This window comes from Rhipicephalus sanguineus, chromosome 1, assembly GCF_013339695.2.
Source record: "Rhipicephalus sanguineus isolate Rsan-2018 chromosome 1, BIME_Rsan_1.4, whole genome shotgun sequence".
Taxonomy (NCBI): domain Eukaryota; kingdom Metazoa; phylum Arthropoda; class Arachnida; order Ixodida; family Ixodidae; genus Rhipicephalus; species Rhipicephalus sanguineus.
The window spans coordinates 61071118-61098323 of NC_051176.1; the positions used below are offsets into that span (position 1 = coordinate 61071118).

At 45.5% G+C, this 27206-nt stretch overlaps 1 protein-coding gene across 1 annotated transcript in view; it reads right to left on the bottom strand.

Annotated features, from left to right (window-relative positions):
* Positions 1-1754: 1754 nt before the first annotated feature.
* Positions 1755-27206, bottom strand: part of LOC119392086 (valine--tRNA ligase, mitochondrial) — a gene marked incomplete in the record, with an annotated part of 121744 nt that continues 96292 nt past the window's right edge. The window contains 3 exon segments of the mRNA XM_049416425.1: positions 1755-3703; positions 9432-9569; positions 17373-17560. Coding sequence (XP_049272382.1) covers positions 3659-3703; positions 9432-9569; positions 17373-17560 — 371 coding nt within the window.

Sequence of the window (27206 nt, forward strand, 5' to 3'; positions counted from 1 at the left end):
ACAGATCAGGCACGAAAATCCGGTGAAGACTTGCAATCTAGACAATGGATTGCCAGGTGACCTTCTCTGCCATTCCTCTGCCTGAGTCTATCATTAAAGCATTGCTCAGTTTGGCTCACGTACTTTTTCTCCCATGACAGGAGAATATGGTAGACCACTCCCACCTGGCATTCGACGTACTTGCTTTCGTGGTTTACGGTACAGGGTGGTGCTTTCCAGAGGCAAGGGTTTGTCATTCTGCAAAGTCTAGACAGTTTCAAAGAGGCAGACCACCTTTACATGTGCTCACTTGGCAATCTTTTTCATGTTGTGTAACACGCGATACGGTATTACAGCTATCTTCTGCTTTACGCGAGGTGACTCTTTGTTCCTAAAAAAACTAAGCAAACAGAGTCTCTCTTTCGCTCTCTTTCGTCCTCGTTCGCTCTATTGGTTACACCGACAACAACGGCGACGCCGCTCAACGCAGGAACGACCGTCTAAAAGCTGCGCTCTAAAATTCGAACTGGGACCCTAGCACTCACAAGCTCGAAAAGGCAGGACCTTTTAGGGTGTATTTACCGCAAGAGCGATTACAAACGCGGATGTACTGGTGGAAGGAATTACGAAAAAGCTCTTCTGGATAGAGATTTATGGATAAAGTATATTTGCGGAAAAGTGTCAATGCGTTCCCATTGTTCACGTCAGGCCCACAGGCAGGAATATTTTCATAGGGGGGGGGGGCACATAGGCGTGCGCACAGGGGAGGGGGGCCCCCTAATCATCTAAGAGGGGGGGGGGGCGCAAAATCCGACCCGTAGATTGACCCTTCTAGTCACCTAAGAGGGGGGGGGGCGCAAAATCTTCCCCATACACTGACTTAGTAGGATGGGGGGGCGCTGCGATGAACCTTTGCCCCCCTTATTGGGGAACCCTGCGCACGCCTATGGGGGGGCACTTGCTGAAAACCTTGACTCTATGAGAAAAACCCCCGTTTTCATTATTTATGTTTGGTAAAAACACCTACTTGACCTAAATTTCGGGGGGGGGGGGGGAGGGGGGTGCTAGGCCCCTCCCTCCTGGCTACGGGCCTGGTTCACGTGCTCTTCCATGGACGCGAAGCACGGAAAATTTGATGTTGTTCCATATACCTATTGCTAGCATTCCCAGATTTCATTCCGCGATGTCCAGAAACAGAAGTGACAGACATTTTAGCGGCACGCGTGTAGTTATTACTGAACATTGCTTCAATTACGTGCCGTGCGACGCTTATCAGCAGCGTTTCTGGAACAGACGACGTCCGACGATGAATCGCCGCCACACTTTCTCGCTACCGATTGTTGGCCCAGACAACAGAAGCTGCGTCAGCACTGTGCATGGTATCGTGGCTTACTCGGCACGCAGGCGCGAGCGCTGTTTATTCAGCGGAATAATTCTTGGTCCGTCGTTGTGACTATGGCGGCCCCAAGATCAAGCTGCACATGCTTTGGCGCGCCGGCGGTGCGACTGCCGGTGATAGACGCCCCCAAACCCGATACTCTGGCGCAGTTTGGCGCAATATCCGTCGATATTACCAGGATGGCGCAGTAGGTGCAGGAGTGGCATCACTGTCAGACAATGCTTTAAGACGCGATCGAGCTTTCGCCTTTGTCACCAGCAGGCCGACTTGCAAGCTTGGCTGACTTTCGGATAGTTGACGCGGCTGTTCTCCCGACCGCGAACCGAAACTTCGTTTCACGCGTGCTGCTCTTGGTTTAGCTCGTGAATGCGATCTCTTCTTTGCCCGATCTCCGTGTTATCTTTACGCAACGACATGCAAAGTTGCAACGTAAACGCTGGTTGTAACCGCACGCTAAGCCTAACGAGCGCTAGCTGCCTCATCGGTAGTGACCGCGGACGACCAAAGCTGGTTCAGTGCCGAGCTCACCGTGGTGCCGAGTCAACGAAACGTTTTGCAGTTGTCGCATTTGGAAGGGGTGACTTACATCTTTAACTAAAAGGAGCGCGTGCAGTGCAACATTCGAGTGGCAGTTCGCGGTCGCCACCGTTTTCGACATTGCGCACGCACCCAGAAAATCAAAAATGTGCGGAATTTCAGTTGCCGTTCGACTTATAGATCTTTTCACAGGAAAGAAAAAACGCCGCCTTGCTGGGCTGCGCGGGGGAGTACAAAGGCTGACGTCCCAGCCTCGGCAGTGCACTTCTGGGGGGTCGCGCCTATTTAGCGCAGCCCAGAGAGGACTATGCGGCGCCCAGGGAGCCGTCTGTGAAAAAGTTTATAGTTTCTGCGCAGCGTGCTACCGTGAAGTCCGCGTAAACGAGGGTACCCGGAAAGTTAGTCGGCAACATTCTGCTACGGCGCTTTTTTTTTCTTCTTTTGTAGCGTCAGGTATACACTTGCCTAGCCGGAGCCGATTTTCGCGTGGATCCTCATGAGCTGTGCTGCGCATGCGCGAGGATCAGCACAGCTGGCTCACCGGAGTCGGCATCTCACACGCTCTCCACCACCGCCGCGCGCGACTCGCCGCTGCTAGCCGCTACTGGTCTAGTCGCTCTAGCCGCTGCTGGTCTGCGCGTTCGGGAGGAGTGGCGTCGTAGCCGCGGCAGACACATTGGCGCCGGCGCGCGAACACTCCGCCACCGCCGCACGCGGCTCGCCGCTGCTGGTCTGCACATTCGAGAGGAGTGACGTAGCCATGGCAGACACACTGGCGCCGGCGCGCGCGCAGCTATTCGCCTTCGCTGTGCAGTCGCCGTCTGACACTGCGCTGGAGCCGCTTGATAGCGCCTCTGACTGACGTTTGCAGGTGGGTAACGCCATGGAGAAGGAGAGCGCAAATGCTGCTCAACGGCGCAGAAAAGCTGAGAAGCTTATCTCATCGGATCCCAAAGTAGTTGCCTGGCAATTGGCGGGTCAGCTTACGAAGAATGAACAGAAGAAGGCTAATAATCATAGACAATCTGGAAAGCTAAGAATAATCAGCTGAACCTTTGCTAACGCTACGTATATCCTGGCATGGCTGAGCTAAGCCACTGCAAATTTTTTTTTTCCTGTGTTCGTTATGTCGGCAGCACGGTTGCACAGACGTTAACCTTTCAGGAGTGCACCTAACTGGGCTCGTTGGCACATGATTAAGACGGGGATTAACAGCGCAGGACACGGGACGCTGAAAAAACGACAGACCTGTCGTTCTTTCACTGTCCCGTGTCCAGCGCAGTTTGTTCCAGTCTTTACCTTTCAAAATTTGCAAACTTAAGTGGATGCAAATTTAGACCTAAGTCACATGCCCCGATTGTAAGAATCGCGCGGCTGCCTGTTCATCATTTTATGCACACGTGCAGCTTTTGAAAATGTTGTTTTGGTTATAGTGCGGTACCGCTTAAAGTGCGGATATTCGCGACTCCGGCGACTTATAAGTGGTCTATGCAGTAAATGAGTCACACAGTAACTATGTTGAACTCTTCAGTCAAAGCTTGTTCTTTGCAGAAGACTGACCATACTTAAAAACCTCATGAGATCATATCGTTGTTGCACACAAAAAAAAAAAAGAAAATCACAAAGAAACACTTATGTTCATGGAGAAAGTCAACAAAACCACAGGAGTCACATTTATCCGTAAGAACTGTCCACCTTGTGCCGTCCTTTGCCTTTGGGGATAACAACTGCACCTGCGGAATGTTAAGATCCCTGCAGCGTTGCGATTTCTTTCTTCATGTTGGCAATCTGGAAAGAAAAAAAAAAGGCTAAAATAAAGCAAAGAACAATGCTCAAAAACACGGGAGGAATTGTGTATGTGTTGGCCTTTGCCCTGATGAAGTCACGCAATGCGTAAAGAAGGTGCGCGTTCATTATTTAACCTTATTTAACTAGATTCCTTGGTTATGCTCATGGTAGTCATCGAATACTGACCTGCAACTTGTTTGAACTGTTTGTACTCAAAATTCTTCTCCTGAAAATTTAAGCCCATGTAACGATCACATTCCCAAGTCTGCATCAATTTTCCAAGTTAAAAATGCAATCATTATGCAAGTAAATATGGTACAATGACCATTTTTAACTGTAACGTAAAAAAAAAACAAAGCACAAGAAAACAAGAGGCACACACACACACACACACATACGGTTGCAACATTCACAATTTACATCATTTTTTTTTACTATTTGTGATAAAGACTTGCCCTTAAGGCACAATTGTTGATGTGCATATGTGTATTTTATGCGTGCTGTAAGGCCAGTGCTGTGTATGTGGAATCTATTATCATGTATCCAGCGGTAATAGCTGGTCGTGACATTGTGGCTGAGGCTGGCTGACAGCAGGAGACAGGAGTGTTGCACCCAAGGAGGTTTAAAAAAAACTTCTGGAGTGGAGGTCCCCTATACGCGCCCACGCGAGCGGGTGAAGCCTGGGAAACCGGTTGGCAGCCATTTTGCTCCGGGCAAGAGGCAGCGCAGCTTGAGCGCGGACAGCGTAATTGTGGGCTTCCGCGGGGGCGTTTCAGCGTGAGAACTGGATAGTTAGTGTCACTTATTTGGCCGAATTTTTTTGTTGTCCTGCAGGATTGAAGAAGGCAGTTTTTTCCACCATAATACATGGGCTGAAGCGTGCCTGATAACACGTAGAATTCGCTTCCAGCATTCCCGAAATGAAGCACATGGAGGAGTTAATAAGTGGTACATAAAATTTTATTCACCCCCGGCTTTTACACAATTTCAAAAGAAAAAAGAAGAATATACAATGTGGTTTATACGTGAATCGATAAGGCAACGAATCCAAAATAACTTCAAAATGCATCATAATGCACACAATCACGAAACTAACCGTATGAAACACACGTCCTTAAAAACTAAACACAGCAAAAGAAAAGATACAAAAGCAAACTAGTTGACCAGTTTGCTGCTGCTCTGGTTTACGCATAATGCAGACCATCACGAAACTAACCATATGAAACACGCACCCTTAAAAAGTAAACACAGCAAAAGAAGAGATACGAAAGCAGATTAATTGACTAGCTTGCTGCAGCTCTTGTTTACACTCGTCTATAATTTTTTTTTAAAATAACAGTCCTTAATTGTCAGCCGTGTTCTTACTCCGCTCTGGGAGTTTTAAATGCGAGGCATTTCTTAGCGAACCTTTGGCACATTCAGCGTTTTTATCTACGAATCTATCTGCCTAGCCACCTACGCCGAGGTGCTCTCATGATCGCCTCCTTTACTTGGTGCAGACCGAAATCGGCATGGGAGGGTAAGAGGATTGAACGGATATGGCTGTCGTATCATGACATGAATAACGGGAAAATTCTGTCGCGTAGGTCGTCAAACCCTTTCCTCCAGACACGTGTGGCACATAGCCGTTTACCACTGGCCGTGGTGTACGGGTATGCGCCACATGTGATTGACAGTTTATATCTACCCAGGAACCGCGAGAACAGACATTGGTACTTTAAATGCGAGAGCGTTAAGAAAAACCGACATCGGCAGCGTTGACCCGACGAATGGAAAGACTAAATATTAAGATCACAGCAGGAATCTAACCCAAGCATTCTGCGTGGCAATCAAGTATTCTACCACAAAGGTACGTCGGGTATATAGACTGGTTCGGAAAAACAGCCTATGCAGGCGTAATGTCGGTGCAACGTCAAGTGTGGTTGTGGTGCTGGCTATCTAATTTTGCAAGAAAGCAATGCACAGTACGTATGTACTCCTACGATGCAGGCGTCATATCAGATTAACGTCTGCGGTTCCAGTGTTGGCTCCGCTTTTATAGTAGTGTAATAAACATTACTTTTGTATTCCTATGTTTCAGCACGCTATATTGAAGCATTGCTTGACCCAGAGGAATACATTAACGAAAGTTAGGTATGATATCCACATGGTTGCACCATAATGTGCACTTAGTTTCGACAATACTGACGTGTGTGTTCTAACGTGAGGGCTGACGTTACGTTGCACCTCAAAGTTACCCTTTAAACGCCAGTGTTGTCGACGTGCCTGGTAAGCCCACGATGTGCACACAGCTACTACACTTACAAAAACACGTTGATCCACCTCGTAACGCTTGGCTCAAAGCCATAAAATACAGCATAGCAGTAGTACTCGCTGACTGCTTCGCATAAAACAGATTCCCACAACGCGTGGGATCTGCCGAATTTTTTTCCGGTTGATTTCTTTTGAAATGTGGTGAAGCCTGATTTTACAGCGAAAGCTTTTATCAAATCACAACGGCTGTGGGATGGTTGTCCGCTGCCGCCGCCGGTGTCCGTAACTACTATCGTGCGAAATAAGAAAAATGAAATAAATAAAAATAAACAGGCTCATATGGGATTTGAACCCGGGTGCTCTCCATGGCAGTCGAGTATTCTACCACAGAGCCACGCTAGTGACTGGAACTCCTTTGCAAAAACATCCTTACAGGCGTCATGTCGGGCAAGGAATTGCGTTAAATGTGTAATATAGCGTGTCAGAAGAGTAAAAATAACGACCAGGCGTCACCTAATGCTAATTGCGCAACGAGTGACCGGATCGTTAATTGCTTCAAATCGATTACAAAAGGCTCAGCCATAATTCTTCATCCAGGAACCACAGGCAGCATCAACAAAGTTCACATAATGCCTTACAGATGTGTAGCGGCACCTCGCTTATCCGCAGAAAGACGAATAATGGCATAGTGATTGCTTCCGTACTTCACAAAAATTATGATTTGCGACGTAGTGGGTACCTTGAAAGTGTACTTGTATTAGTTTCCCCAAGAGAGTTTAGAACGGGCTCTAGAAAGGCCGCTCTTCCAGCTTTCGCTGTGACTGTGCTGCGCGCAGGCCCGGCGTTTTTTTATGTACAGCTTGGTAATCTTCGACAAATTGTAAATGTGGTTATCGAGTAGATCGCAGTCCAACAAGTGAGACATCCACAACACTCGCTTGTCACCAAAGGAGCGGAGAAATTCGCCATCTGTGGAACTTCCGCGCGGGCTCAAGCGACGACCGACACGTTTTCTGCCTGGAGCAATATGGCGGTCGTCAACTTCAGCGGCGGCTCGCCGCCTCCACTCCAGAAGTTTTTTTTCAACCTCCTTGGTTGCACCCCTCAGAGGTTTCCTATGTTGACGGTAGGTAATGCCAAGCACAGTTCCAAAGATGTTGGTTTACTCAATTGTGTTTTCAGAGGCCCGTGTGCTTAAATTTAGGTGCACGTTAAAGAACCCCAGGAGGTCGCAATTTCCGGAGCCCTCCACTATGGAGTCCCTCATAACCATATCGTGGTTTTGGCATGTTAAACCCCAACAATTATATTATGCTTGTGTTTTCAGTATGCTTGATAGCTATTGGGCTCATAAATGTAATATAGGCCTTTGCATGTGTGTGCAGTCTCAATTTTTCTGATAACTTGACTTTTTCAAACAAGAAGTCAGTTGTCAGTGTAGTGATTGTGTGCACGTGCCTCTTTTCCAGTGCTGTCTTCTTGTGCTACAGTCTAAAATTTTAGGTCAACTTATACGAACTCACCAAATTGCTTATTTCGCTACAGCATAATGACTGACTGCTCAGCTAGTTGGTGAATATATTTGAGGTGTTCATCTAAGTTTGGTAGAAAATGAAGCAGAAGGAAATTGTCTGTCTTTGTTTTTAATGCATGGCCTTACATGGTGAGCCGATCGAAAAACTTTGTGTGAAGCTGGAAAACCCTTTTGGACTTGACTTAAACCCAATACCCACAATAGGAAAGACTGTGACAATGCAACACAAGGTACAGGTAAGACTGAAGGAGAAGATGAACAAAATTTATGAACGGAACATTAATAAGATAAAGTACATACAGGTATATACAGTAAACCTTGATATAACGAATTTCTTGATATAATGAAACATTTAAGTTTCTATAACTTCACTATAACAAAACATATCTAACAGAGATTTCAGTATAATGAAGTTTCACAGTTGCAGTGAAGGAAGAGCGAGGTGACAAATGAACTTCTGATTGTTCCAAAGGTCAAATGGTTGACGGTTCTTGCAAATTTATTTCACAAACCGTGCGCCACGCAGTGTCTAACAGTCGCCAAATCAGAGCGGTGACTTTTCTGGCAGCAGTTGAGAGGCAAGAGGTTTTCCTCCTTGTCCCTGCCGATGAGCATTCATGTGAGCAGCCTAGCACATCAAATTTTACACTCAACCGGTGTTGCTCTGAATTTTTTCTGCACCACTGTGCCGTGTGTCAGAGCCCAATTTGCTGTCACTGCTGTCATGGTGTGTCAAACGACACGCATAACTAGCCACACGGGGGTTGATACTATAAACACAATGAGCTCTCAGTTATCTTGAAAGTGATTTCAATCAGCAACAATAAGGACATTGCCAGATGTTTCGGGATATCATCGAGCTCACTCGTGGCGATCCCTCAATTGAAGGAAGCTATTCTGGACTCTCTAAAAAACAGGATAAATTTTGAGTGAAAGCATATGGAACTATTTGAACTAAAGGGTGTTTATAACTAAAATGACAGTTTTTTTGGTGAGTGCACTAAGTTTTAAGTAGTGACTGATTTTTCTCAACTGCTCGCAGTTATCTGCTGCAGCGCTATAAACTCTATAAAATTATGCGAGTTTTCTGTGACAAAACAGACTTGCGACACTTCTGTTGAGGCAATGCATAAAGATAACCGAAACTTATGACACTGTATTGGTTCTTGATCGATTCGTCGAACATGGTGCATGTTATGCCACCATTAATAACGTTGCCGGAATTCAGGTTATTGCCTTGCTTTCATGCAGTTTGAGACTGAAGCCCGAAGCTACTCTATTTCTGTTGTGTGCGATGGTTTTCAATGTTGCATGTTTATCACATTGAGTGGAGAGCAAGTTGTTCGGTTCGGTGAACATATTGAATCGGTGTCGTACCACTCCAGGCAACATCTAAGGCTTTGATGACAAGCCACGGTGGCAGAATGGCCTCAATAGATTCACTTAAGGTGATTACTGCAGTGCATTGGACCTGGGTTTCTTTTGGCCTTATGTAATGTGCCATATGGCTGCTCTGAAGAGGACTTACCTGTAGCAGCATCACGTCATGGCTGCCGTATCTCAGCTTCAGCAAAATTTATATTTTCTGTTATTGAAATTTTTTTTCACACTGCCCTATCATTCGAATATTTTTCGTTGCACCTTCCATGGTCAAAAAAGAAGAATCCGTCTGCGATTATACTTTGCGTACAAGGTCAAACTTAAATATAACAATGTTTGAATATAATGAAGTAAACATGACAATTGTCTTTAAGTCTACTGCAATAACAATGTAGGCTGCCATATGCTATGGGCATCTCGGACAGTTCCTGTTTAGGGAGGCTCCACTTAAATTATTTCTGTGTCACCAACAGTCACGTTGAAGTACAAAACAAAGAATTTTTATGCAAGAGGCATTTGTGCAAGACATGGTTATTAAAGGGTCTGCTCCCCTGGGCTTACCTGTTCAGTGTGCCTGGCCTGCTCTGCTGCAGAGTTTTGGAACCTGTATCTTGGATGTGACTGTCGCCGCTCCAGGGAGTTGAGCCTGTTGAGGAGCTTCTCAAGGCGCTGCTGCAGTGCCATCTGAACCGCTTCTTTCTGCGTCCAGAAGAGGTCGGACTTGTTGCTATAGTTTGGCTCACTTGCAAGCACTGAACCCCAAGTTATTTCCTAAAACACTGCATTACCTGAGGTTCCACGCAAAGTGTGGTTACAAAAAACGTATGCCCTGCATTACATAAAAACATCACAAAAGAAATCTTGTTTTGAGAAACAGTTGGCCCCTGTAAAGGCACGTTTACAGTCCAACGTTCTCAGCATGCGGGCAAGCATTGTTTGCGTCGCGCGCCATGCATGCCACCAGCTGCTCTCTTTGGTGCATGCGCAGAACAATTGCCCACCTGCACATTGCTTTAAACAACGGACTCTGAGCACCTAAGAAACGGCATGGGTGCCTTCTTTCTTTGCAGCCACTTCTACACACAATGCATTGTGGGTCGGCGTAATCGGCGTGTGACAAGCGTCGAGATGTAGCCATTTTGACACTGGGCTCATTAGAGCATGTTGGAAACCGCTGGTTACATTGGCTGCACCACTGTGTAGGACTTACAGATGCTGCTATTTTGCTAACGTAAGGTAGGGTTGCCACCTGTCCAGTTTTAGACCGGCCCAGCATGTTTTTTTAGATAGCGGGCCAGTTGCCGGTCCACGCCAAAGACAGGCCGCCATTGGCTGGCTCTTTTGATCATAATATTGCAGTTCTTTATTTTCTGGGGCGTTTTATAAGCATCAGTTCAACAACTATGACAGGAAATATTTATCGTTCATCACCAAAACACTTACGCGATTAGTCAACCATTTTTTATGTTCCTTTCAATTGTAGCAATCATTGGAATATAGCATATTATTGCACGTTTATGTATATATGAATATCCTATATTTTTGTGGCATATATTAACTGTACACATTTTAACATTCATTTGAGTCTGTAACGTCACTGGCCTGGTGGATGAGCTTTTTATGGACGATGTATGTGCAGTTCCTTTTCAGTGCAGCACATTCACAGCGATAACTGAAACCTCACTTCAAAAGTGGATATTTATGTGCCAGCCATTAGACTAGTTTGTTTGCTCAGTGTTGTGTTTTTGTGAACATTTACATTAAGTTTATTTCGCTCAAGGAAAGCAATGTTACATTAAATAACATGTAATGCCAAAGAGTTAACATGGCGTATATGTATTATTCAACATTAATTTCATCGCTTGTAAACCCCCCTCCCGAAGGGCCGGTTTTTCTTTTTCCAGGGAAAGGCGGCAACCCTAACATAAGGCAGTGCACGTGTGCAATATTGGACTATATATGTGCCTTGAAGTCTTCAGCAATTGTCTTTCGATACGTGATCACACAAAGTTTAAACTTGAAAATAAAAATTAACATATCTGTATGGATTGGTGACAGTGATTAAACCAAAGGAAACTGTAGCATGAATGAGTAGGAGCCATCCTTCGTGCCATTAGTGCAAACTGACAGGTCGAGTACAGCACAGCTTTTGGTGTTAAAGGCATAAGAACACCTATCTAAATCAATGACGGAATGAAGAATTCATTTTGATCAGCACTGATTGCACCTTTTTATATGACATTTGTTTAACCTAAAAAACACTTATACATTAAAGGAGTCCTGACACAAAAACTTTCGCCCCGCGTTTTTTTGCTGCAATGTGTTGCTGGGGGCCTGTTAGTCATAACACGGCACATCGTTTGCTGCAGCGCACGGCAGATAATTAATTACAAGCTCCTCATTACCAACACAGCCTCAGTTTCGGTTTGACAGAGCTCCAAAAACGACAAGCCGCCGGGTGCAACTATCACCACCTAGCGAGTGAAACGCTTAGTCACGTGAGCACACAGAACAGTGACGCATTTCCGCGTGGTCTGTCGTCGTCGGGCTCATCGTCGTCTGATGGCGTCGATTTTCTTGCGGCGGGGATCGAAGGAATTTTTGACGTGGCGAATCACTTCAGGTTTGACCCGCTGGCGAGGAGCGATTCGTCGGGAAGCGCGTCAAAGCAGAAATGGCGGCTACGACGTCATCGTAACTTGTACCAACTGCAACGATTACGTAGGGGAAGTAGGGGGGTCACCTCGGGTCACCTCCGAGGGTGTCAATGCACTAGGTGCGGCCTATAATGCTGGATCGCGCTCGCGAACTTCAAAATTCATATAAAATACCTTCCAAGCTTTATCCGCTGTTGATATTTTGCAGATGGTACCATAGGTCGGCAAACTCACTCATGAGTCGACTCACTCAGACTCATATCGAGACGTGAGTCTGAGTCTGAGTGAGCCCGGGTGAGTGAAGTTTTTGTGAGTCTGAGTCCGAGTGAGTTCGGTTGGGAAAAATTTTGGTGAGTCTGAGTCCGGGTGAGTTTGGTTGAGGAAAATTTTGGTGAGTGTGAGTCCGAGTGAGCCCTAAGGGCGAAATATATTGCATGAGTGAGTCTGAGTGAGCTCCATATTTTTTGCCGACCTATGGTCTTATCTACTCAAGTTCAGCATCACTATCAGCCTTATGTCGGCTCACGTTTATACTCACGTATACTCCCACATAATTCAACGCACTACCGTTCATACGTCAGCTCAATATTTATTGATCAGAGGCATGAGTTGAGCAGGGAGGAGGTGCCTTGACCCCCCCCCCCCCCGCAAACTTTTTCACGGGAAGTTACTGATAAACATATCACGTGCGAGTCATCTCTTTCAATAAAAATGTCCTTATTTAACTGCAAACTCAGATAACTCGTCTTTGAAGGTACGAGATCAAAATGCGCTAAGTAGCGCACCGATTATGCGAGATATTGGCGTTAAAGAGCATTGACATTATGGTCGAAAAAGGCTAGTTATAGGCTAGCGGACTCATGAGTCGACTCACTCAGACTCAGATCGAGCCGTGAGTCTGAGTCTGAGTGGGTCCAGGTGAAATATATTTTGGTGAGTCTGAGTCCGAGTGAGTCCGGTTGAGAAAAATTATAGTGAGTCTGAGTCCGAGTGAGTTCGGATGAGGAAAAGCTTGGTGAGTTTGAGTCCGAGTGAGCCCTAAGGGTAAGATATGTTTCGTGAGTGAGTCTGAGTGAGCTCCACATTTTTGGCCGACCTATGGATGGTACACGCACGTACACGGGAATCGATCCAGCAGGCTATCTCGGCCGCGAAATTTTGTGTCGGTACCCCTTTAATACCTTGTTAATATGTATCTACCAGGAATGTAGCATAACTATGTATTAAACGGTAATATGCAATAACATCTAAGAAAAAATTCGCATCTCCTCACATGTCCCGCTGCTGCCAACAAAAAAATTAACAGCGTAGTGAAAGTATAACTCCTTTTCGCCGGCTGCTTCATGTAAAAACGCATTTGGCACAACTATTTGCCTTGGAAAAAACCACCATATAATTTATGCCAACAGCTGTCGGAAAACTTTCGCATGCAAGCAGATTGGCATTGCAGTCTATAAAAAGGCAACAAATACAATGCAGGTATGACTTCTGGAGCCTCTGATATATACTGTCATGGTATACACTATCTTGAGGCCACCGACGTTGCATGCAACATATTAGTATTACAGAGACACAGTCAACGGAAGGAATAAGGCACCAATGAGACAAACACGAGAAGTTACACGGACAGGTGCTAATGACTAGAATCAGTTGTCAGTAAGCGCTTAGTCTGTGTCACTTCTTGTGTCTGTCTCGTTGGCGCCTTATTTCTTCCGTTAACATGCACCAACTAGACCAACAAAAAGTTCTGCATGGAAACACAGTTCCTGGTCAAATATGTCACGACGGTCAAGTGAAGGCCCACTAGACCAACTGTGCCTCCATTTTCTCGTAATACAGTAAAAGCTCGTTAATTCGACCTTCGTTAATTCGAAAAATCGGATGATTTGGACGTGTTCCCTGGTACCAGCCAGGATATGCATCATTTAATGGCATCAAGCTCTCATTAATTCGGTCACATTTGGTCACAACTCGGTTAATTCGGACGATCCTCGGAACTCGCCGAGCGCCGAAAATGTGCGACACAAAAGGGCAAAAAATGGCATTCGCTGAAATCCGAAACGTGGCGGCGCTGTCCGCGGTGCTATGTTCGTCAGTTGCTACAGCTTTGTCCACATGCGGATCCAGCACTCAGCAGCTTTGTTTTAACTTCATGCAATGCACGCTCAATGTCACAAAACTCAAACATGGCGGAAGCTGTTTAAGATTAAAAGCTTTTGGCCGTGGTCGGTATGCTGGCATAAAACTCGTCTGCTACATCGTGATGGACGAACTACCAGTTGCCCTCCATTTCACCTGCAAAAGAACTATCGTCATGTGTGCGCGATGGTGGTGGTGGTACATAATAAGGCAGGAGTTCAGAGCACATTTTGGGCTAATTAAATGCAGCAGTCTGGTGCCATGGTGGCATGGAGAACAAAGTCGCAGGATGACAAAAATTGTGGCTTGATGATGCAAAATAAGTACAGAATTTACGTATTTATCAAGAAAATGAAAGTGTATTGATGTAACAGACATTTGTTTATTGTTTTCTTCATACTTTCGATAATTCGGCATTCGGTTAATTCGGACATTTTATTTTTTCTGGTCTCGTCAAATCCGAATTAACAAGCTTTTACTGTATTGTCATTTGCTCCATAGCAGACTGCAACAAGTGTATATAGTAATATGTCGGGAAATTTTTATGGATTTTTTCTCACTTTTGTTGCGCCAAAAGAAGTTGTGTTCTTATGTGCTATTCTTTCCAGTACTCTTCTGAATCTTACAAATAAAAATTAACAAAAGCACAATTAAAGTTGCAAGACGGGCTTGTTGGTATGGCATATTTTGATAACAATGGTAGCACAAAGAAACAGGACAGAAGAAGCTAACAAGATAGTTAATGTCAAGGAACCTTATGGTTCCTTGACATTAACTTCGTGTTTACCGACAATTGCACATGCTGGTCATATCATCCTAAAGCTAACAAGCCCCTTTTGGCATTTCATTCATCTCTTTCTAAACTTGTAAAAAAGGGAGCGGCAAAACTTTGTTTTAAAAATGCTTTGCAGAAGTCATGCCCGGATCTAATGAATGCAAGCTTCAGGTTGCAAGCCACACGACTTCAGGAGGCTGGCTACCCAAGCCATGTCCCAGTGTCCGTAGCAGAAAGCATGCTCAAACAGGTACGTGTGGGTAAAGACGTGTCCTCAAAGAGAGAGGAAGTTATTCGTAAGAAAATCGCTGTAGTACCGTACATTCACTGCTTCTCTCACAACCTCAAGAAAATAGCACAGTGAGCAGACACATGGTTTTTTCGGCGCCAAACAAACTAGGTAGCCTATGTCGAAAACTAATCCAAATAGAGCGGCGAAACATAAATGTCAAAAACGACACACTAACAGATACGTGGATTGCTGCAAGGGCGTTGTATACCGGATTTCGTTAAGTTGCGGAAAGAGTTACACAGGTTGGACGGGCAGGTGCACAAACAGGCTGTGTGAACATAGCAAGAAAGTGAACAAGACACCACCAGACGGATTCCTGTCTCTGCATTGCGAGAAATACCAATGCAATCCACACTTTTAAAAATGCCACCATCTTAGGTAGAAATACCTAGGTAGAAGCTGAAAATTGTAGAAGCTGAATGGATAGACAGAGCTGGTAGTGCATGTGTCAGCAGTCAGCTTATTGTGCTCTCAAGAAAGAAGTTGCAATACTTGTGCATAAGCTGAAGTATGAAATGACTTAATTTTCTTGTTCCTTCTCTGATATGTTCAACATGCATGAATAGCAGCTTAAAAATGGCTGATGAACTACCGTTTATGCTCCTCCACGTGTTAGTTGCAGCAGTGTGCAAAAAATGCATAAGAACGATGTGGTGCCCGATAATGAAACATTTGTTGCAGGTATAGCGCTGTGTGTGTTTCTTTGTTACTTTCTTGTGTCCTGTTTCTTTGAGCTGACATTGTGATATAAACAAAGCACAATGTTTTTCCTTCACATCACAGAGATCATCTGGGACAAGAACGCTGTCCATTTGCACAAGCAGAAAAAGTTGGTGTCCCTGTGCACTGTTTCGCAGTTTTACAAGTGAATTCCACCGTGCATTTATTTATTCTCATTCGCTCTCCAGTCTGCAAGCTGCTCAGACGCCAGTCACTGCTCTCGCTCGCCTTCATGTCAACTCCTCGCCTTCTTGCTGCCAGTTTCGACGTCACTGTTCATCCAAAGCTGCCCTCCCGAGCAGAGCCTTCCACCAATGGGTGCTCCTCGCGATTCACACTTCCTGCACGACTCTGATTGCTTTTCTTCTGCAACACGTGAAACCGAAGCCAAGCCCACCATTGCAACCATCTTATCGCCTTTCTTCTGCAACACGTGAAGCCAAAGCCAAGCCCACCATTGCAACCATCTGATCACCTTTCTTCTGCAACACGTGAAGCCAAAGTCAAGCCCACCACTGCAACCATCTTATCGCCTTCCTTCTGCAACACGTGAAGCCAAAGCCAAGCCCACCATTGCAACCATCTGATCGCCTTTCTTCTGCAACACGTGAAGCTGAAGCCAAGCCCACCATTGCAACCATCTGATCACCTTTCTTCTGCAACACGTGAAGCCGAAGCCAAGCCCACCATTGCAACCATCTTATCGCCTTTCTTCTGCAACACGTGAAGCCAAAGCCAAGCCCACCATTGCAACCATCTGATCGCCTTTCTTCTGCAACACGTGAAGCTGAAGCCAAGCCCACCATTGCAACCATCTGATCACCTTTCTTCTGCAACACGTGAAGCCGAAGCCAAGCCCACCATTGCAACCATCTTATCGCCTTTCTTCTGCAACACGTGAAGCCAAAGCCAAGCCCACCATTGCAACCATCTGATCACCTTTCTTCTGCAACACGTGAAGCCGAAGCCAAGCCCACCATTGCAACCATCTTATCGCCTTTCTTCTGCAACACGTGAAGCCAAAGCCAAGCCCACCATTGCAACCATCTGATCACCTTTCTTCTGCAACATGTGAAGCCAAAGTCAAGCCCACCACTGCAACCATCTTATCGCCTTTCTTCTGCAACATGTGAAGCTGAAGCCAAGCCCACCATTGCAACCATCTGATCGCCTTTCTTCTGCAAAACGTGAAGCCGAAGCCAAGCCCAGCATTGCAACCATCGCCATCCCCAGCGTGCACGAGGAAAGCGAGATGCTTTAATGACATTTTGAAGCTTCTGTGTCGCCCGCCACGTTCAGTTACTTTGGTGCTCATGGTGCTTGCCTTTGGCTCCGTGCTGCAGGCCAAGTGACTGTGTTATTAAGAGGGCTTCAGGCATGCCTTGTGTGTGTTTTCACGGTCTATAGTGATAAATGGCTCCGCCAGGCTCCAGGCAAAAGTGTTGTTGGAAACAGGCGTTGCTCGCACCCAGCAACCACTTGAAACAATCAAAGCTCACAATCATTGAATACATTGTGTTTTGACTTCCTCGAAGTTGTGGCGCAATTATAGCTCGACTGCTTTAGCTTTTCTCGAGTGGTCCCTTATATCGAAATACCAATTATAACGAATTTTTTCGCTGTCTCGCCGACTTCACTATAACAAGGGATTACTGCATTAGGATAAATGTGCAGTGCAGCACATACAAAGGACTAAGCCACATGAAAAAAGAATTCAAATACGAATTTAAACACAAATATTCTAATGTACAGAATGTGCCCAAATTTTCCAACTTGCTATGGGATGCACATGGTCTATCATGCAGTGTGTCATACAGAGCTAGATAATTTTGGTGTCATGGCCTTTTAAAATATTGTGACAGTTCTGATTGTTACAACCATGTGACTTCCAAGTGCAAAAAATTCAATACGGCACTCACATCAGTCTCAATATAGATATCTGCACTGGAGTCCACCATGGCTCGTGTCCAGTGAGCCTCACTTGGTGGTTCCCACGACAAAGTGGTGCTGCTGAGTACCGTGAGTTCTTGCAGCTTTGCCAAGTGGCACATGGTCGGAGCTAGCTGACGTACAAAGTCAGCGTTTTCATCCTCCATCATGACGAATGCTGCATGCACAAGAGAAAGGGTGAAACTTCATTCTATCTATTTTGGAGGTGATACTGTAGCAAAGAAGAAAGGCCCAAAAACAAACAACAAAAGATTCTAGGGTTTTACATGCCAAAACTGCAATCTCATTATAAGGCACTATGGATTGATTTTCAGCAGCTGGGGAATTGTGACGCGCACTTGAAATGTGCCCAGGATTGAAACCACAGTTGCTCCTCAGCGGCACAATGCCATGTCCACAAAGCTACCACAATTGTAGAGCAAAGCATAACGGTTAGCTACAAACGGTGCTTCTCTCAAAATTAGTATTTTGAATTACGTGATTTCGTAGTGCTAGTGCACTACAAAAACATTGATAAAGTCTCTTTCCTGCTGTTCTCATAATGTTTCCTCACACAGACCCAGGAAACATCTTTCACCTAGTGCACAATTCTAGCAGTTAATTTTGTTGACTTGCAAACAGCTGAAGAAATTGTAATAACAAATCCCAAAATGATTTATTGAGGAGTGTAATGATTTGATCGCAGGGGTGGGACAGCTCAGATTACTTTTGGAGCATTTTTTTCGAGCAGGAAAACTGTGTTTAGGAGCAGCTAGTAAAAAGAGAGAGAAAAAGAGAAAAGCCAGAGAACACCTTTAGTTATGGAAGAGTACAGGAACAAACAATATTTTATGATAGCTAGGGCAAATGTTCCACATCAGAGTTATTCACATGGTAATCTTGCAAGCCAAAAAATTGAGGAGAGGAACTGAGGGGCTCAAAATTTTTTAGTGAATTTTGATATCATGGGGAAGAAAATAAACAATAAATGAATATGTCATTTTGACATCAATGCTTTCCCCTTTTCTGCACTTTATCAAACAGTGTGTGCACAAAAATAGAGGCAGTAATGGGGCCAGAAAAACAGCACCTTTTGTATTCTAAATAGTACTATGGCGGCTATAATTATGAAACCACAGAAGAGAGAAAGGGGTAACTGCGTCACACAGCCAGACAACACGTGATTTGTGCTCAGCGGACTCTGTATGATTTCCTCTAAATGCTAAATTATCAACGCAAACTTGATCGGGTTCTATTCCAACCTTTTAGTGGACAGATTTTTCATATATGATTCAGCAACTGTGGCTGTTTATTACAACATATGTTTATCTTCTCCGTTGTAATGTGCAAGTGTGGTAGCTGCATTACTGCCACGCACGCTGTTCTTTCAGCAGAGTGTATGCTGAGCATGGCTAGTGAACTTAGCCTTAGAATAACAGAGAGCTGAGCTAGTTGGTATGTATTCATGTTAAAAGACAGGGCGTGCAAACGTGGACACAAGAGAGAAGTCAAGACACCACAAACGCCAACTAACAACTGGAATGGCACACAGCGGCGGAAAAGAAGGTAGGCACAAAAGCTTATCTGTGCATGCTCAGGCAAGAGGTGATGCCTATCAATCCAGCACGCGTGGGGGTCTACATGAGAGATGTAGGCTTCAGTAGGCTTGTGCGAGTATTCGAGCAGTTCAAATATTCGAACAAATATTACAGTATAATTAGACATGTGCGCCGGGGGCGGCGCGCCGGTGTTTTCACCTCCGACGGTGGCGTGGGAACGTCGTGGGGTTCATCGGATCGGTGGCGGCGCGGCGCGCGGGAGGAGGGGGGTAGATTTGAGAGTTCGTGGGAAGAGAAATTTGTCCCTTGAAGTTCGAAAAAAAAATGTTTCAACGAAAAAGCGAAGCTGTAAATGCGATAGAAATATGTCGTAATGTTCTACGAACTATGACTAGTAGCTAACCTTTTAATCCGATCTCTCGTAACGCTGCAAAATGCTGGTGTATTGGAATACGGCCGCTCCCAGGAGAGAAGCGGTTTTCGTTAAGTTTATCGTTTTGGTGACTACAGCACGAAGTGCTGAGATCACAGCGCATAATCGAGCTGTTTGCTGATAACTGCCGAGATAGCCCGCACGCTAGAGCTCCCGACCGCGGCCTATAGTGAGTGTTCACATTGCTACTCGAGCCACGCAGCCCACCCTCCCCTGGCGTCTGTTCATACTCCTTCGTCCAGCGAAAGACGGGCGGGGCGTTTCGTTTCTCGTTGAGGAGCAATCGACGGCAGGCCTCGCACACGGGCTGATGTTATCGCATGCGCCCTCCATGCGACGGAGATGGCCAGCTTGTTTCATCTCTGCGGCAGCCGTATTCCTCGCCAGCGCTCGGCAGCTTTTACTCGCGGGTAGAACACACGATGCGTGGAGCGATGTTATGGATTTGGGCTTTATACAGAACATGACGGTGACAGTTAAAACCTGCCCAAAGTGTCTATATAATTGCTATTGCAATAAAAATATATAGAAAAACCGTGGATGCGGGTTCGCTTTTTTTCTGGAGAGCAGCATATCCTTCGCTGTAAAAAGTTCGTCCGTTGGGAAAACCAAATAATCCGGTGCCTTTTTCATTAGTTTCGTTCTCGCCTTCACTACGCTTCTTACAGGCGATATTTCCTCGCCAGTTATTTCTTTATAAAACACGCGTAGAATGTCACCACTAGGCAATGAGCCTATGAAGATTTTGCACTTGTCCACTACACCCTGTTATATCCGCTTGTGCATTTGACGCGCACGATGGTCATTCAAGACAAGGAAGAACGGGTCGGCGACTGCATGGCAACGTAGGGTGGGAGGCAATTCACAAGTGATATATCTCGTGTGTGGACCTATCGATAGCATGCGCCTGAATGATGTCAGGTGAATCACTATTCTGGCATCACTACGTGCGCCACAAAGACGAGAAACGCCAAGATAGAATAAGGCGTCGTTTTTTAACAGCGAAGCAGTTCTAGCTCGGCGTAAAGAGTGTACCGTGCCCAAAAACCATCATGATCATGAACGGCTATGTTCCACAGAATTTGGGCAGACCCAACTACGACGAGGCCTGTAATAACCCTAATGGGGGAGAGAACGAGTTAGAGAGAGAGAGAGAGAGGGAGAGCAATAAAGAAAGACAGAAACAGAGAGACGGAAAGAAAGATATAAAGAAAGAGAAAGGGAAAAATTCTTCACGAGGCCAGATTCGAACCCGCCTATCCTCGATCCGACGGCGCTCGAGCGTCCTACCACTCGGCTATTCAGGCATGCTAGAAGAGCATAGCATAACATTGTACAGTATAGAGTAGCAAGGCGGTTGGAATAGGAAGTGAGCATGTGGAGGAGATATGTGACGGTAAGGAGGAGGGAAAGGAGGAAGGGGGAGAGTAAAGCGTAGCACAAAGAGAATGAGAAAGAGAAATAGAGTGAAAGAACGGCAGAATGAAAAGGAAGAGACACAGAGAAAGCATCAACGAAAGAGAGAGAAAGAAGAAGAGAGACAGAAAAAGATATATAGTGGAAGTAAGCATCGCGTCGTCTAGCTATCAGATACCGCACCACTTGGCAAAGCCGCGCATGCGCGGTATCTAAGCCACTCCCACCGACGGAGACATCGCCTGCAACCTCCGCTCTATAGTGCGTAGCCTGGCTGCGCCCGATCATGTCCAGAGTCATAGGGCGTCCGAAGAAAGTGCGCATGGCCGTACCAGGAATTTTTTTCGGGGGGTGTTTGTGTGTATATAATGACTAACTTTGGCAACTAGTGGTCGCTGTGAATGCGTGAAAGTATTTTATTGCCACCCGAAAAGTTAAAGTATGAAAAAATTTCGGGGGGTGTCTTTACTCTCGAAGAGGAAGCCGCGGATCTCAAAGCTAGACGTGTCGGTCGACGGAGAGTACGAGCGGCGACGGGCCCGTGCTTTGCTGTGCCAAGCTTTGCGCGACTTAGAGCAAACTGCCCGTATTTTTTGTATTTTCAGAGGCTGTTTTCAGGCTCTTTAAAAAGACAGGGCGACAAACACGGACCCAAGAGAGTAGTCAAGGCACCACAAGCGCCGCTAACAACTGAAAAATCATACAGCGGCGGAAGAGGAGGTAGACGCAAATACTTATCTGCGCATTCCCAGGCAAGAGGCGATATTTATCAGTCGGGTGCATGTGGCGGTCTACGTGAGAAATAACTGTTCATTTTCTTGACTTCTCTCTTGTGTTCGCTTTGGCACACCCTGTCTTTTTAACATCAATATCTAACAACTACCTCTGCTGTCTGTTTTTTTTTTCTCCGTGGCTGAAGCACATTCCGTCCCTCTCATTTTTGCCGAGAGTTCTGAAAGCTTCGTGACGTCAAAATGATGTTGCAGAAGACAAGCGGAAACCCAATCAGCGGCGGCTGAAATGGACAGTCCCTTACATAGACACATCAAGAAGAGCTTCCCCGGAGCAGTGATGTATTTGATGTCCCAACTGCCTGTTCGGGTTAAAAGAAAAGACTAACGGCGGCGTGCCGCAATTATTGTGCGGCGGCGGCGTGATCTCTCTCGGGACTTCGGCAGCGGCGCCAGTGGCGTGAGCAAAAACAGGCGGCGGCGCACATCTCTAAGTATAATACAGTATTCGAATTCACTTCGAAACGAATTTAAGTTATTCTAAATTTCAAAGTATTCGAAACGAACGAATAGACATATATAAACCACATGTAACCCCCCTGTAAAGGTGGTTTCACTGTAGTGGAGGGGTGCTATACTGTGAATACACCTAAACAAGGGAAATCCGCACTGCCGCGAAGCCTCACTTCAAGGTTAAATGAACATATTACTCTTACATCGATTCATAATTTTTTTTTAAGTTTAAAAGCTCGCTATACCGGCTTATATGCTTTAAGCATAGTAAATTTTAAAACGTAACGTATTTTACAGGTGATCACTTGCATTCTACCGAAAGTCAAATCCTGCTTATTCAAAGTTGCTTCCACTTCCCTTTGAACCAAAAAGCGTGACATTCGCACATGCCTTCCTTCAATTTAAAAAAAATATTGTGCAGGTCAGTTGGGTCATGACAGGTATGCTCATTTTTCTTTATAATATGTCATATATACTATTCGAATTCGATTCAAAATTATTCGACCAAATCAGTATTCGCCTAGACCCTAAAATTTACTATTCGCACAAGCCTACTGTTCAGGCATGAAAAGTTCTCACGAGCGTATAGTCTGTAACCCATGAGTGGGAATTAAATGGTAAGTTTTGCAAGCTGATAGCCACTTGTCTGCCTGGTAGACTATTATTGCCAATTGATGATGATATTGGCTATTTAAATGGCATTCTGGAATGCATACGTGAGCACGGTCACGCACTATTTGTGGCTTATGGTAGCACAAAGTGGTGCGAAAAGCACCACTTTGTGCTGGTTATGGGCTACAAAAGGATTTAGGCTTAGTGTTACAATCTGTATATTGAAGAATGCCTCACAGTGCAATGGACACACATATTTTTTTTGGAAAAAATAAAATAAAGTTTTGTATATTTGACACTTCATTTGCCCTATAACACTTGGCGCACAGTGCCTAAAGCAATAAGTATATATGGTCATAGGTCGGCAAAAAAATTGGAGCTCACTCAGACTCAGACTCGCTAAACTTTTTCTCAGCCAGACTCACTCGGACTCAAACTCACCAACATATTACTCAGCCGGACTCACTCAGACAGTCTCACGGCTTCACCTGAGTCTGAGTGAGCCTGAGTGAGTCGACTCATGAGTCCGTTGGCGTAAAATTAGCTTTTTCGATCATGGTGTCAATCCTCTTTAACGCCAATATCTCACATAATCAGTGCTCTACGATACACCTTTTGATCTTTTACCTTCAAGTACGAGTTATCATCATATGTCATATCTCATCATTATCATATATCGATCCAGTAAGGGCACTTTTATGAAATACGCGACTCACATGAGCTATTTTTATCGAGAACTTCCCATGAAAAAGTGTGCAGGGGGAGGTCATGGCACCCCTTCCCCTAACTCACGCCTCTGATCAATAAATATTGAGGTGGTGCATGAAAACTAGTGTGCTGAGATATGTGTGAATAGACTTGAGTAAAAACGTAATCCGACATAAGGCTGATAGTAATGCTGAAGATGAGTAGATAGGACCATAAGTTGGCAACAAAAGATGGAGCTCACTCGGACTCACTCAAGAAATATATTTTGCGCTTAGGCCTCACTCGGACTCACTTTACTCAACTGGACTCACTCAGACTCAGACTCACCAAAATTTTCTTGAGCCGGGCTCACTTGGACTCAAGCTCATCAAAATATTACTGACCCAGACTCACTCAGACTCAGACTCATAGCCCGATCTGAGTGAGTCTGAGTGAGTCGACTCATGAGTGAGTTTGCCGACCTATGTATATGGTTGACATGTGCTACGTTATAATGCACTAAGCTGCTAGAAAACAAATTTGAACAATTGCTTGTCTATGTTTTGTCCTGCATTTCTCATCAAGAGCTATGATCTTCTAGACTAAAATTAACATGCTGAACTGTAAATAACAGAGAGCAAGTCGACAACTGGGCTAGTTGGTGCTTTGGTTAAGGCAGCATGGTGCACACGCTGCTTTGACCATAATGGAACGGAGAGCACACGCAGATTTGGCGGTGCTGCTACTATGCTTAGCCCCTTCAGACACGCATTATGATGCACTGTCTGCAAATGCGTCAAATTCGCATGGCATGATTTCAAGACGCTCACTATTAGATTCCAAGAAAGAAAACGAATGAATGTGTTGTGTTGTGTGAGTTTCAGTAAATAATGTTATTTAGCGTGCAACTAATTATCTAATTATTCTGCCATCAGTCAGCTTCAATACTTGCATAAAAAGAATCAACTATTAGGCCCGAAAAGCATGCACACTTGCTTTTTTGGTTGTATTCGTTTCGAGCGGAGAAAAACAATACTCTTGACGTTGGTCCTGGAACGCGGCACGTCGAACGATCGTCTAACATGGTAGTGTCTCCAGCAAAGTGATCATCTGCAGCAATACGCAGGACAATGAAGTAAAATGACCGCTAGTTGTCCAATCAAGAAGCGTGCACGGATGTGCACACTGAGTTTCAGGTCATTTGAAGAAACACGCAGCGTCGGACATGCCTCCGAAGTTCGCGTCCCCAAACGAGGACGCCGTGTCGCAAAGGGTTAGGCCAATCCGGCTTAACCCTTTCCCCCCACACAGCTTGTACTGCTCCCACCGAAGACAAGCTGGGCTGTTTGAGGCTGCAGCAGTTAAATTGAGCTACCCTGATTCATTCTGCTGAATTCTCTTTAGCTTGAACAGATGGCGCAGCAAAAAATGCATTTTGGTCGAGAATGGACTTGATTCTGGTAACCGGAATATGAAAATGGCGTCCTCCTCTGTGCGTGTGCGTGCCGGCAACAGCTATCTTCAGAAAAAAAAAAACACTCGTTTGTTTAGTTTTGTGGAATGAAGAAGGATTTCAGTTCCCCTGTGAGTGTGGCAGCGACTACATGGAGCAGCATATTTTCTCTAAATCTTCAGATTCGGACGACGACCGCGTCTTAGCAAGTCGGCAGTGGATGCCGATAGATGTAAACAAACCCCCACCGGCGCGACCAAGGTTTTTTTTTCATGGGCTCGCTTGTCCCTGCGCCTTATTTTTTAAATAAGTGCCCTAACCTCGTCAATCCTCTGTGCAGAACCATTTTCTGCACAGAGGATTGACGAGGTTAGGGCACTTTCTGTGGTGCAGTGCAGTGAAGCCAATCCTCACTATATTAAGAAAATAGACTATCTTGCTTGTCTTTAGTAAATAAAGCACCTTTCTCGTCAATCCTCTGTGCAGAACCATTTTCTGCACAGAGGATTGACGAGGTTAGGGCACTTTCTGTGGTGCAGTGCAGTGAAGCCAATCCTCACTATATTAAGAAAATAGACTATCTTGCTTGTCTTTAGTAAATAAAGCACCTTTAAATAGTTTTTTTGAGTTGTTTCAAGACATGCAGAATTAAATAGGAAAATAAAAAAAATTTGTATTTTTGTATAGTTTCGGACCAAAAATCTAGCTAGGAAAAAAGCGGTAGGGTTTCCCAGCGCTCTAGAAAAACTGTCGAAGTTAGGGTTGCCACCTTTTACCAAAAAAAAAAAACCGGCCCTTCGACGGGGTGGGGTGGGGGGGGGGGGGGGAGGGGAGGGTTAACAGGACAGGAGATTAAAATAATGTTGAACAATAGACGCTGTGTCAATTCTTTGGCATGCAGTGACATTTAATGTAACATTGCTTTCATTGAGCCAAATAAACGCAATGCACAAACAAAAGCAGCACACAGTGGGCAGGAGCCAGCTCTCGTACTCGGGTTGAGATCTCCACTCTTTCCGGAACGTGCATTGACGTATTTTTTGCTTTTTCAAAGGCGGAGAATCCGTGCTCATGATGCAAGCAAAGGAAGCATGTAACTAACTACTGATACTGATTTTCGCTATGTTCCAATGATCGGTGGCAGGAGAGGGAGGGCAATGTCCCCGTAGAGCGGTTGGTGTTTCCTGTTGTCTGCTGAATGTGCCAGGATTAGAGGAGGAGCCGCCGGCGAGTGTTCCTTTCTTTTGCCAGAATCACCGAGTCGTCGGGACGGATATTGGTCAAACCGCTCGCAGTGTTCTGCTACCGCGCTCCGTTCTCGGTTCAATTGACGGAGGTTATTCTTGTGCTACCGCATTCTTTCGTGGAAGTTCTTGGTTTCCCCAATGTAGGAAGTGGGCAAGTCTGCTCACGCGATCCGGTACTCGACGCCCTGAGCTTTTTGCGCAGGTGCGCGATCTTTGGGCCGAGGGATGAAGCTGCTGATGGTGGTGGATGGCTTGTGGGCGACGTTGGCCCCTGCCTTTCTCAGTATACGGGTTATTGGCTTATTGCTTCTCTGGCACCGGCGATGTAGGGGATCGACACGTGGTGTCGTTGCGGCGACGCAGGTGTCACGTTTCCCCCGTCTTTTCTCTTCCCCCATCTTTTTTTTCCACCTGCGCGGTCAGTCCCCAACCACGCAGGTGGAATTCCTCAGTCAACACGTGCGGTCAACACGGAGAAGAGTAAAAAAAACAATACTCTGGATACGGTGAGCAAAAAACCGGCCAATGACGGCCGGTCTTAGGTGCGGACCAGCGACCGGCCCCTTGTCTAAAAAACCGGCCCGGCCGGTCCAAAACCGGGCAGGTGGCCACCCTAGTCGAAGTGTTAGTTGCAAAACTAGGAACATTTTATGCCCAAAACACTGCACTGCCATGTGTGCAGGCAAAAATAGTGAACTGTGACGTAGTTGGAGCAAGTGACACTTGACCCAATTGGACAAGTGGCAGACTAGTAGAATTGTAGCAGAATGGCAAAAATAGAGTAGTTGGGCCACCACTGCAATGAGAGGCCATGCTAAAGGTTGCTTTGATCATGTGCATGAGTCTCATTTAAAAAAGCTAAAACTGATTTCCTGTCAAATGCAAGTCCTTGCTAAGAAACATATTCTGATGAAGTGGAATATAGAGCCTTTACAGTGGCAGAGAAATGTGGAGGCGTTGAGCACTACATGCATTGAAGAATATGAAGCAGGTGAAGTTTGCCCTCCAGGGCAAGTTGACAGAAGCCACTTCTGCGAAGGGGAAAGTGGGGGGATTCCAGGGATCCTGTGAATAGTGGGCCACAACAATTGAGATGTGACAGTGGCCCATGGCGCATCATGTGCGGCCAACTGAGAAGGAATATGGGCGACCGCAGCAAGCACATGTCAACAG